Consider the following 12,330-nt stretch of genomic DNA (forward strand, 5'->3'; position numbering starts at 1 on the left):
ATTGTTAACATTCCTATTTTACAGCCAAGGCAACTGAGACTCAGAGATGCCAAGGGACTCAGCTAAGAATTTTCAGGAGGGAAGTTGCAGAGAAATGGGTCTCTGACTCCGTAGTCCATGGGTGCTCTTTACAGCACAATGGGGGCGTCTCCCACACACAAGCCAGGCTATCTCATGGGCCAGTTATTCCCAAGGACCTGCACTGAGGGGAAGAGGTGGGGAGGCTGAGGATCTCACCACAGATTTCCAGTGTGACATTCAAGTTGCCGTGGAAGGTGACAGAAGGGCTCACAGGTCCCTTCCATACTGGCCCTTACCTGGCCAAGAAAAGCCAGAGACAGGCTTGGAAGTGCTCGAGCAGAGCTCCTACCTGTCAGCTGAGGGATGTACGGCACACAGAGCCTGTCGGCATTGTAACCGCTGCCGCCCAGGACTTCACTGATCTTGCTCTGGCGGAAGAGCAGCTCAATCACCACTCCGTCAAGGTTGTGAGTCAGCCTGGGAGACAGAGAGCAGGGAGAGGCACGTGAGAGCCCTGGGTGACCAGGCTGACTTCCGGATGCCCTTCCTTATTATAAACGCAACGCTCAAGGGAGTGCCCTCGTGGCCCAGTGGCTGGGATTCCAGGCTTTCACTGCCGTGGCCTGGGTTCAATCCCTGGTCGGGGAACTGAGATCCTGCAAGCTGTAGCAAGGTAACACTTATTATACAAAATAACAGAGGAGAGAAAGGAAAAAAAAAAAAACACCTGCGGTCCCACTTCCCAGAGAGAACCATATGCACATTCTGTGTAGGTTCCCGCCGTCACACACATTTATGCACATATGCAAACATTCCCCAGCCCTCCACAGTCCTGTTCCAGGACCTATTTTATTCACCTATTATGCAGTGACTATTTCACACGAACTCCTCTTCCAAAACATTGTGGGTGGGCTACCAGTTGTCTAATGGTACGGACAGGCCATAATTTATAAACCATCCTCTATTATGGGATATTTTGTTTTTTCAGAATATCTTTTCCTTGAGTTCCCCTGATGTTGAAGTGACGCTGGCCGCTTGGATTGGTGGAGCGGCTTCTCCAGGATATGTTCCCCTGGGCTTGGCCAAAGTACCCAGAGGCTCTATCCCATACTCTATCATACAGCACGCTGAGATAGCACAAGGTGGGGATCACAGTCACATGAGGGGGATTAAACTTGACCCAGGACTTCTGCGTCACAGGCAGGGTCCACTTTCTGTCTGTGAGCTCACAGAAGCCCGAGTCCCTGGCCTCAGATCACCCACTTTCTTGCTCAGATGCCCTGAGTGTTTCCTTGACCATGTCCCCGCTGTGATGCTCACCTGGGCCTCTCCACAAACACGTCCTCCGGAAGCATGTATGGGGCCTCTTTCTTCCTGGTCTCTATCACCTGAGGTTTGGGAGGAATCAAGAGAAGAGCTAAGTTCAGCAGGGAGAGGGAGATGCAAATGGGCCAAGGAAAGAGCTCCCACCCCAACAGAGCACTTCCTTCCTCCCACCCAGTCCCTGGCAGAGCACCTAGAGCGGAGGGAGAAACTCAGACCAACCAGGACCTCGGGGCAGCTCAGGAAGCCCAGGAGGACTGCTCAAGCTGTCTCCAGTGACATACGCGCACTAAACGTCCACCATAGGCAGGGGACTTTGCTCCCAGGAGAGTCAGTGTCTTGCTCCCATTTCTGTTTTGTTTATACACGAGAGAGGAAGCACAGATCGCACTGTTCCCCAAACCCAGAGGCACCGCAAAGCATCCTGATGCAAAGTGACACAGTGAGTTTCCCTCATCATCCTTTGCAAATTTTTGACAAGAAAAGTGACAGCTATTAAGATGGTGAGAAGTGGGAGGACAGTTGGCATCAAAGTACGTGCAGGAGGTGAGGAAGCCTCGAGGCGATTATTTATAGTGAAGAGGATGTCAGCATTGCTTTTCCTGTCCTCCTGGACCAGCCCACAGCTGGCAAGGTCCTGCTTCGTTCAGGCTGGTCTTTGGCACAGCAAAGGTGCTGTAGCACCTTCCTCCATGCCCCCCAGCCGGTCAGGTTAGCCGAGACCTAGGCTTTCTTGTTTACTTTTGTTTTGCTGGTGTAAAGTTAATCCTACATATGATATCATTCTACCTATAGATAGTTCAGTATGTTTTAAAATGTCTTTTTGCAATAACTGAGACCATTGGATTGTAGACTGGCTGTAAGATAATACCAAGGCATAATCAGTCATTTAATTAATACTTTCATTATGTAAATAGCATAGCAATTGAGCAGGAAGTTGTCCATATCTTTTTAGATATGAATACTGATGTATTTAGAGGTGAAATGACGTGATAACCAAGGTTTGTTTAAGCATATTTCAGCAAAGGAAAAAGAGACAGATGAAGCAAATGTGGAAAAACCTTCATAAGTGTTTAATCTGTGTGATAGCTGTGTGGATGTTCACTACCCTACTCACACTGCTTTTGTGATGTAACAAAAACACTTATTAAACGTAGTTTCAGTCCCAGATGACCTGAGAGGTGTGTACATGTGTGCTTCTGGGAGTGAGGGGGGGATAGAGGGGCAGGAAGTACACGGGGGGCAGGTAGCAGGCTGGGAAGAGGTACAGGATACTGACTATGTCTGATCCCACCCTGCTATGTCATGTCCTGCAGCAGGAGATGCTCTGCTGGGAATTTCTCATCATTAGTTCTCATGCCTGGACTAAGCACGGAGCTCATACAATTCAGCAAAAGGTTTTTTGGGGAAACCCCAAGTCAAGGGCCTCCTGAGCTCTTGGGGTCATGAGGACACCAACCTCATGGATGTGCTGGCAGAAGGCAGGCACCGTCGTGAGTTGGCTGATAAGGTTCAGGTAGGCGGCACCCAGTGCGTAGAGGGCACAGCGGTTGTAAACAGGCAGGTTCTCTTCATTGACCTGGGCCACATCCTAGGACAAGACAGAGGGAACAACCCATATGGGTGCCCACTCTCCACCAACCTCTCCCAACCTCCCTTAGAGTCATCTATTCTAGACGAAGTTTCTAGATGAAGTTTCTCCCCGCATTTGTCCCATAACCTTCTGGGGGACAGAAGTCACTGAAGCAAACAGTCCCTAGAACAATCCATGAGCTGGATGCCCATAAATACTTGAGTGGAGATGCGATAACCTCAATGCCCACTTTGCAGTTCCAGCTGTAGCAACCTTGATTGTCCAAACCCTCATGAATCCCCACTTCAAGGATGATGTTCCCTTCACTACAGACCTCGGATAATTCTTGGAGGACTGGATTGGTTTGCTATGCTGGATTCACAGGTTAAATTGACAAAGCTATGAGAGTCACTAGGGGCTGGGACACAGAGGAATCTCATACTCTAGAATGAAGACTATCATAGCATCTGGGTTGGTCTTGCAGGATTTAGCACCATCAAGCAGGTAGCTAAAGAGTCTCCCTGACAGAATTCCCAGGTTCACCACCATTCAGAATATGATGCCCACTTAGCTTCAGGACTCTACAGACCCTGGCCTTTGAGGTCTTAAGAATCTGCTCCAATTCTTAGCATTCTGGGGAGTGTACTTTCACCCGGGCAGACCTTGGAAGTCTAAACCCTATTTAGTGCCACACTGGCTGCCTGGGAGTCATGATGGGGGCTTGTTGAATCTCTAGGTCCCCGAGCTTGGGTACAGTATGGGGATTATATATTTTTAATAAGTGTTTAAGGCAATTCTGAAAGCACAGCCAGTTTTGGGAACCAGGTGATGTTTAGATAAACAAGTTTGTTTGGGGATCACTGCTTCCCTGGGAGCTCAGCTGGTAAAGAATCCACCAGCAATGCAGGAGACCCCAGTTCAATTCCTGGGTTGGGGAGATCCCCTGGAAAAGGAATAGGCTACCCACTCCAGTATTCTTGGGCTTCCCTGGTGACTAAGATGGTAAAGAATCTGCCTGCAATGAGGGAGACCTGGGTTTGATCCTTGGGTTGGGAAGATCCCCTGGAGGAGAGCATGGCAACCCACTCCAGTATTCTTGCCTAGAGAATCTCCAGAGGAGCCTGGCGGGCTACTGTCCACAGGGTCACGAGAGTTGGGCTAAGAGTTGGACTGAGTGACTAAGCACAGCACCAGGCTATGAGCACTCTCTTGGTAATCCATGAAGTCTCATTCAGGCCTTGCAAGAGACCTGAAATACTAGGGGTGAGTGATGTTTTTGAAAGATCCTGTTCCCTGGGTCTCCTTTAGTCTGAGGATGGGTCAAAGCCATGAATTCAGCATTCTTTGGTGGTTACCCCAGCAGGACCACGGTGTGTGGTCTTCAGAGGAACGGCCAACCAAGGGCGCAACATACCTGGGCTCCAAAACACAGTAGTTAAAACAGTGGCCACTGGGCACTCTCATTAGTGCTTGGCCCAAACAGGGCCCCTCCCCTGACCCTAACCTCTGTGTCCTGCCCACACCAGGCCCCACCTGGACGGCCAGCACCAGGCGGATGAGGTCCACCACCACCTCCTCGTTGGCCAGCTCGATGCTGATGAGTGCCAGCAGGCCGTAGAGCGCCTCGTAGTGCTTCCGTATGTTCGTTTCCTCCTTACAGCTCAGGTAGATGTGTCTGTAGAGCTGCTGGGAGTGCTGGAGAGGTGCGTGAGGTGGGGAGCAAGGCCACGGTGGATGGGGACAGGAGGGGCCAGGGGCAGGGAAGAGCAGTCTGAAGGGGGTGATGTAGCTCCACCTCTTTCCTCCTGTACCCTCCCTCTCCGCCCTCAGGGACAGGATACCTTTAAAGCAGACCCCTGGGAATGGAGCACAGGCGGGAATATGGGCTTAGGGAAGGTGGGGCCAGTGAAACCAGCAACAAAAGCTGCTGCCCAAACACAGGGGAAGATGGTCAAGCAATGGTCCTCCTCTGGCTTGGGATGAGTATGACCTGGGGGCTTGACCTCCTAGAGGGGTCGGCTGGTCATCCTGACGAATCATAGAGAGGAGGAAGCGGGCTCTATAGGCATGGCCAGTGGTGACTTGGGGGCTGGAAGGCTGGGGTCCACAGGGCCTGACCCACCCAGGTTTCACTGTGTCTTGAGGTCACGCTTGCTAACCTTCTTCATGAAGATGGTGTCTTGCCGGGAGCACTTGTCCACTTTCAGCTTCAGGACAGAGATGTCACTGAGGGTGCTGCGAGGGGACGTGAGGGGTCACCTGAGCCCTGGTGTGCAGCCAGCAGGGCTCATGTGGTATCCCTGGGCCCTGCCCCAGTCCTTAGTTGTATCAATGTCTCCCTGTGTCCTCCCACCCTTCTTAGCCTGATCGCCACTTTCTCTCAAGTTCTCAAGCTCCTGTCTTGTTTTTTCTTAAATACTGATCCAGATTACCTTCTTCCTCACTTTCTTTCCTCCCTTTCTGCCCCGAGTCTACTGATAACCCGGCATCCTCTTCTTCCCTTCCTACCAAAGAGCTCCCGTGAGTACCTGCTTTTTATCTCCCAAATCTCCACTTCCTCCCTTGCTCCTTTAGACACAAGCACCCTTTCAGTCTCCTTCCCTTGCAAGAATCCTGGGTCCGTGTCCATGGTCAACGCCCTGGTGAGGGGTCCCCATTGAAGATCTGCACTGTCCTCCCACCTGAGGGTGAGACCCTAATGGGAGCCTTCTCCCCCATCACATACCAAACTAGGGGGGGAGACCCTAAGTTCACCTGATGGTAGAGAACTTGTGACGGTTGCCATGACGATCAATGAAACTGATGAGAATCTCTAGAACGAAGAGACGGATATCTGCATCCTCCATGAGGGCGGTGGAGAGAAGGCGGTCAAGGAAGTTGCTGGGCAAAGCTGACATCATGTTGTTGCTCTGGAAGCCAGTGGATACCTGCAAGGGAGTCCGGGATTGCATGCCTAGGAACACTGGTCCTCCTGGCAGCAGTGAGGAGATGGAGAAGCAGCCAGCAGGAGCTGGGTCCCAAGCATCCATCCTCTCTAAACATCTCCCAGTCCAGTTCCCCCGTCCTTCACCATAAGCAGCTTTGGGGACCCTCCAACATCTACTGAGGCGACCTGCTCAGCTCAGTTTAGCTGATCAGGTGGGGACAGTATCCAGGGACATTAAGCTGTTAAAAGCAAGCAGAGGATGAGCACTGGAGGGGAGCAAGAAGCCGGAGAGTATCTGAACCTAAAGTTCCAGCCCATTAAGGCACACACGGTGAATGTTCACCATAAACACACTTCATCAGGAGCATGGACAGCCACAAAGAAAAGGAGAGATAGTGGAAGAATTTACAGCTGGGCTGATGAATTAGAACCCACAGACATAGTCACAGTCAGAGAACACACACAGAGTTTGTTTACACCTCTTCTAGCTAGGCCATGATGGTGGTCTTTGGATTAAAGCCTGTTGGCATACTGAGACAAATCATCTTTGATGTTGTCAAAAAGCAGCCAAACAGATTTATTGTTAAGTCCATATTGCAAAACAATGCCTTTGATGATTCAGCAGGCCCTTGAGGCTCTGATAAAGCCTGGTGGCATCAGTGTTCATTGAAGTGGGGTATATTTAAGGTGTGTCCCCAACCATCACCTTGGTAAGATGCTGGGTACAAATCAACAAGGGTAAACTCAGCAAAGAAATGGCAGGAATACATAGACCAAGGAGGTAGCCAGATGTGGGTGTCAGTAGGAAAAGCCTTTATAATAAGGGGTGACATGAAAGGTGTGGGCTGGGAATGGGGGACAGAAGGCCTGGTCAGGAGCGAAGGGGCTGTGCCGACTAGCATGGTTAGCTGACATGGAGGTTCTAGGGAGGGAATGGGTACGGAGGGCCTTCCAATTTCAATCTGAGAAGTTCGACATCTGGATGTACATCAATTGGAAACTGAGATCGACTCTTTAACAAGGAGCAATCCATGAGGAACAACATTTCTAGAAAATTCTTGGTTGAATTTAAAATAGGTAAGGAGGGAAGGGGAGAAGGCAATGGCAACCCACTCCAGTACTCTTGCCTGGCAAATGCCATGGACGGAGGAGCCTGGTAGGCTGCAGTCCATGGGGTCACTAGGAGTTGGACATGACTGAGCAACTTCAGTTTCACTTTTCACTTTCATGCTTTGGAGAAGGAAATGGCAACCCACTCCAGTGTTCTTGCCTGGAGAATCTCAGGGACGGGGAAGCCTGGTGGGCTGCTGTCTATGGGGTCGCACAGAGTCGGACACGACTGAAGCAACTTAGCAGCAGCAGCAAGGAGGGAAGGAGAAACCAAGAGAGTAATCTAGTTGTGAAATGTCCAGAGTCTAGGCCAGGGCGGTTCACAAAAATACCTGAGGCACTTGTTACAAATACACATTCTAGGACCTCACTCAAACTGATGGTTCAAAGTCTTTAGGGACTCTATATATTAAACAAGTTGGTCACGGGAATGGCATTTGAGAACAATAAATCTAGGCTCCAGTGATGGCTGCAAAGATGGAAAGAAGACAAATGCAAAAATATTGCTAAGTGGAGGGTGGGGGTGGAGATTTCCTGGCGGTCCAGTGGTTAGTTAGAACTTGGCACTTTCACTTTTGGGTCCCGGGTTCAATTCCTGGTCAGGGAACTAAAATCTTGCAAGCCACGTTGCATGGCCAAAAAAATTTTTTTAATAATTTAAAAATTAAATTACCTAAAATAATTATAGTTATTATTTTTAAAAAAACTGATAAAGGGAAAGTGACTGGGAGTCTGAGGTGGGCATAAATGCCATGGGAGAAACAGGTGGAGGGGACCTGGTGAGGTACTTGGAAGGAGAAAGGGCAGGGACCAGGAGATTCCATCTCAATCCAGAGATAAGGTTTGAGTGACAAGACCATCAGTAGCTGAGAAGGTACCTTTGTGAAAATTAGAAACAGGTGTCCTGCCTGCTCCGGATAACCCAGCCTTGTGGGTGCCCAGCCTGCCTAGTGAGTGGAACACAGGTTAGAGTCAGTCCCCTACTCACCCCTTTGGCTGGGCATGTTTGTGCAGTGTGCAACCTGCACAACGGAAAATGATAGCCTTCTCTTGGCCCCTTGGAAGGAGCTGCCTCCTGCAGAGGCAGAGCAGGAATGGGGACAGGAGAGGCTTACCTGAAGGAGGGATTTCAGCAGCATAATCTGGGTCAGTCGGTTCCTGTTCTCCCTATAGATCAGAGATACAGATGATCACCAGGATGGTGGTACAGATACAGACAACCCCGCACTTGTGTGCCCAGTTCTCTCTTGTGATTATATTCTCCATGAGGCTAAACTTGTTGGGTTACCCAGGACAGTGACTTCCAGAGGAAGGATGCTGACCAGAGTGGTAAAGAACCAGCCTGTCAGTGCAGGAGACGTAAAGAGATGCAGGTTCAATCCCTAGGTCGGGAAGATCCCCTGGAAAAGGGCATGGCAACCCACTCCAGTATTCTTGCCTGGAGAATCTCCATGGACAGAGAAGCCTGGTGGGCTACAGTCCATGGGGTCACAAAGAGTAGCACACGACCGAAGCGACTAAGCACACACACCCCTCAAGGTGGGTGACGGTTACTGATGGGACAGTCAGTGGATTTACGTAGGATCCAAAGGCCCACGAAAGGCTGTGGAGGGATTTGAGAGCAGAATGAGAGAAGACGTGTGAGGGCAGAACCAGGAAAGTTGAGGTGGAAAAGGGAGAGAGCCAAGAAACGTGGGAAGGGGAGTTGGTGGAATCTAAGAAGGGAGACGAAGGCAGGGTAGACTTACCCAGTCCTCCCCGTCTCCATGGGGTGGTGCAGGGAAGGCAGCGGAACCTTGCTCATGATGAAGAGGATCACCTCGGAGCGCTGGTAAGTAGGCAATGTGCTGGCAAAGGAGCCTGCGGGGAAATGACAGAGCAGGGGGTGGGCTCTGGTAAGGCTGGCAGCTGCGGGGTGCAGTGGCGGGGGGGGGGGGGCCCCGCTCAGCCTTTCAGCCGAACAAACTACTGTGGGGAGTGCCAGCCGACGCTTCCAGGCTCCTATCCCTTGACCTGTTATTGCCGTGGCTGTGGTGAAGGTGTGGGGCCTAGAGGGGGCGCTCCAGCGGCACTGGAACAGTGGACTTCAGAGTTTCCATGTACATACCATAGCTTCCTCCCTGTCCTCTTTCCTTCCTTTTGTCTTTCTTTCTCTCCCCTCCCCTCCAATACTTTGGCCACCTGATGCGAAGAGCTGACTCATTTGAAAAGACCCTGATGCTGGGGAAGATTGAGGGCAGGAGGAGAAGGGGACAACAGAAGATGAGATGGTTGGATGGCATCACCGACTCAATGGACACGAGTTTGGGTGAACTCCGGGAGTTGGTGATGGACATCGAGGCCTGGCGCGCTGTGATTCATGGGGTTACAAACGGTCGGACAAGACTGAGCAACTGAACTGAACTGAGCTGAACCCCTCCAATCACTCAAACGTGGAAGGATCAGGCAGGCCTAATGGGGACTGGGGTGCAAGAAGAGTTCGCCTTTCTTAGCCTCTGATCTGAACTCCAGGCTGAGAAACCCAGGGAGATTGTTCTGTGATCTGACTCAGGCCTGGCCGCAGGGACGCTGTGAGCTGTGTGCACCGTGGGCTGACTCCACTTCTTCCAGTGTCCGTGCATTAACACGAAGTGCGAGCGTGCGTGCTTAGTCGCTCAGCCGTGTCCGACTCTTTTCGACCCCGTGGACGGCAGTCCGCCAGGCTCCTCTGTCCATGGGGATTCTCCAGGCAAGAATACAGGGCTGCCATGACCTTCTCCAGGGGATCTTCCCCAACCCAGGGATCGAACCCAGGTCTCCTGCATTGTAGTTGGATTCTTTACCAGCTGAGCTACCAGGGGAGCCCTAACGCGATGTTGAGTGGATGACAAACCTACAACGCCAGGGACTAACAGCCTTGGGGGAATGGGGACCGCCCATCTACCCCTCCTTCAGCAGGTCTGGCCCGGGCCCCGCCCCTCCCGGGGCCCACCTATGGTCTTGATGACTGCCTCCTGGAACATGCGCTCTTCGTGTTCCTTGATGATCTTGGTGCCGAGGCTGATGGCCCCGTCGTAGCTTCCGGTCAGAGCGTAGTCGATACTGAGCCGCAGCTGCCTCAGCAGAGTGTTGAACATCTCCAGTACCGTGGGCCCTGGGCACAGCGGGGTGGAAGACCTGACGTCTGGGGCTGGCACTCCTGGCTCATTGTCCCCTGCCCAGGCTTACCGGGCAAGCCCAGGCCCACTTCCAGCCAGGGGCTTCCTCTGCCCCCCTTCCTTCCCTGGCTGATTTCTCCTCCTGAGGATACCCGCTCCGACACCTCCCTACCGTTGCCCTTTTCTGGAAGGAGGGACAGCCCACCGCTAAGGGCAGTTCTTCGTCCTTGAGGGGGTTCCCACCCCCCCTGTTCCGCTCAAGATCCCCCCTTACCCACAGAGCCGGTGGCAGCGATGACGGCAGCTTCCGACAGGACCTCCACGATGCCCGCCCGCACCGTGGCCGCGCTGCGGCTGTTGGCATCCAGGTGGCTCAGGAGCTGCTGGATAACCAGGTGGGAGTGCTGCGGCTGGGGGGGAGGAAGACGTGCTGGTCCCCAAACAGCAACCCCCCACGTGGCCTCTGAGCCAGGGCAGCCCTCCAGGAGGACCCAAAGTTGTGTGGACAAAAAGTGAGGTCCCCAAGCTAGCGGGCACTAGAGGTGGCACCCAGATACCCTGGCTCCTCTTCCTGAGTTTCTCCCCAATCCTTGGTCCAAGGAGGAGTTGAGTCAAATCCCAATGAAGACTTGGATTTCCACGTATTTCCTGGGCCTTTTCACTTCAAGTGGGTCAAAAGTCAGTTTAAAAATACTGTCTTCCTTTTCATTTCCCCCAGGTGCCAGGCCTTAAAGTAAGGGCCACAAGCACTTTAGTCCAGTGCTGCTCAAAGCGTGGCCCATGGTCTGGTGCCAATTCAAGATCTGTCTGATGCCCATTTACATTGAGCTGAGGACAGACATTGAGAGCAAGTGTTGAGTGAGCAATCTGACAAAGCCATGGCAGCCAATTATGGTCTGTGGGCTTGTATTTTGCATGAGGCTTTCACTTACTTTTTCTGGGAATTCTTTTCATGTTTTATAAACTATAAGTCTGCGACAGATTAGAAATAAAATGGTTTAAACCAGTCCGTCTCCACGACTAGGTCAAGCAGCACCAGTTCTGACGACTAGGGGCTGGTTTTCTCCAGGTGTGCACCATCCCGCTCCCAGGGGTACCCCTGGCCAAGGGGACATGCTGAACCTGGAGAACCATCATACCTGAATTGAGTACATGATGATTTTAAAGCAACGGATGGCAAACACCTTGGGTTCCCAAAGAGAATGGTTATCCAGATGGCTGTGAGGGAAAAAACATGGAGAGTAACTATGAAATGCAGGTGATGTGAAGGAGGAGAAGCTTGGTGGGAATATAACCTGTCCTGAGAGACCCAGTCCCTCTCGAAGCTTCCAGGTAAGTAGCAAGGGCTTTCAGGTGCAGGTGAGAGAAGTGGAGAAGTCAAGGAACAGGGGCTGGGGCTGTGGACTCAGGAAGGAAGCCGAGCGCCTTCCTTTAGCCTTGGGACTCCTCCTGCCAACTCCTCTCCCCAAAACTGTGCTTGGCCACTACGTGGTAGCTTTTGATGCCACAATGCAGAAGAACGTGGGCACAGAGAAGGGACCAACTTGGCCGCAGCCCCTCAACTGTGACACCTGCTTCCCTCCTCCCGAGTGAGCAAGAAGGTGCTGGACCTAAAACAGTTCAAAGCTGGAGGCCGGGGGGCAGGGAAGGGGAACACTCACATGAGAACAGGCTTGATGGCGTTTTTGATGTTGCCAAAGGCAGCCCGGCCCAGCAGTTCCCGGAGGCACCTCTCGGCTAGCTCTGCCGGGTTCTCTTTCTCCTTCTCTGGTGCTTGGAGAGGGGAGGGGGACCGGCTGCAGAAACACACAGCCCGTGGGTGAAGAAGGATGGAATGCACAGTCTGAGAGTCAGCTTTGTGCAGGCTTTCTGTGCTTCCCTCATGCAAACAGACCCAGGAGGACAAGCAGGAACTTAATGTAGGCTGTGCGAGGTCACAGGGAGATGGCCCAGGCTCTCAGAAGTGAAATGGGGTAAAGAAGCCCAGAGTGGAGGAAGATGGCAGGAGGAGAGATAAACTTCTTTTTCTGGACACCCTAGGGACAGGCCTGATGGGTCTCTGTGGGAAGGAAGGTGCCCCGAGCACCGTGGACCTGGGGAGGTGCAGACCACAGGTATCTCCATGCCCCCAAGGCTTTGGAAGGGACAAGAGATGAGATAAGAAGAGAGGGATGCAAGCAGAGTTGGAGAAAGCAAAAGAAAAGGGGAGAGAGGAGCAAGGGCAAAAAGCAGGAGGGAAA

The 12,330-nt window shown here is 52.1% G+C and overlaps 1 protein-coding gene across 1 annotated transcript in view; it reads right to left on the reverse strand.

Annotated features, from left to right (window-relative positions):
- The window catches only part of EFR3B (EFR3 homolog B), a 96,124-nt gene that overhangs the window by 11,009 nt on the left and 72,785 nt on the right, over positions 1-12,330 (reverse strand). Inside the window, exons 7-18 of the mRNA XM_040224494.1 lie at positions 11,752-11,886; positions 11,230-11,308; positions 10,365-10,500; positions 9,925-10,086; positions 8,702-8,813; positions 8,069-8,120; positions 5,672-5,844; positions 5,077-5,152; positions 4,451-4,612; positions 2,804-2,935; positions 1,342-1,409; positions 371-498 (exon numbers count right to left, since the gene is read on the reverse strand). Of these exons, the coding sequence (XP_040080428.1) occupies positions 371-498; positions 1,342-1,409; positions 2,804-2,935; positions 4,451-4,612; positions 5,077-5,152; positions 5,672-5,844; positions 8,069-8,120; positions 8,702-8,813; positions 9,925-10,086; positions 10,365-10,500; positions 11,230-11,308; positions 11,752-11,886 (1,415 nt within the window). The remainder of the gene's footprint in view (positions 1-370; positions 499-1,341; positions 1,410-2,803; positions 2,936-4,450; positions 4,613-5,076; positions 5,153-5,671; positions 5,845-8,068; positions 8,121-8,701; positions 8,814-9,924; positions 10,087-10,364; positions 10,501-11,229; positions 11,309-11,751; positions 11,887-12,330) is intronic.

Source organism: Oryx dammah, unplaced genomic scaffold (assembly GCF_014754425.2).
Source record: "Oryx dammah isolate SB20612 unplaced genomic scaffold, SCBI_Odam_1.1 HiC_scaffold_25, whole genome shotgun sequence".
Taxonomy (NCBI): Eukaryota; Metazoa; Chordata; class Mammalia; order Artiodactyla; family Bovidae; genus Oryx; species Oryx dammah.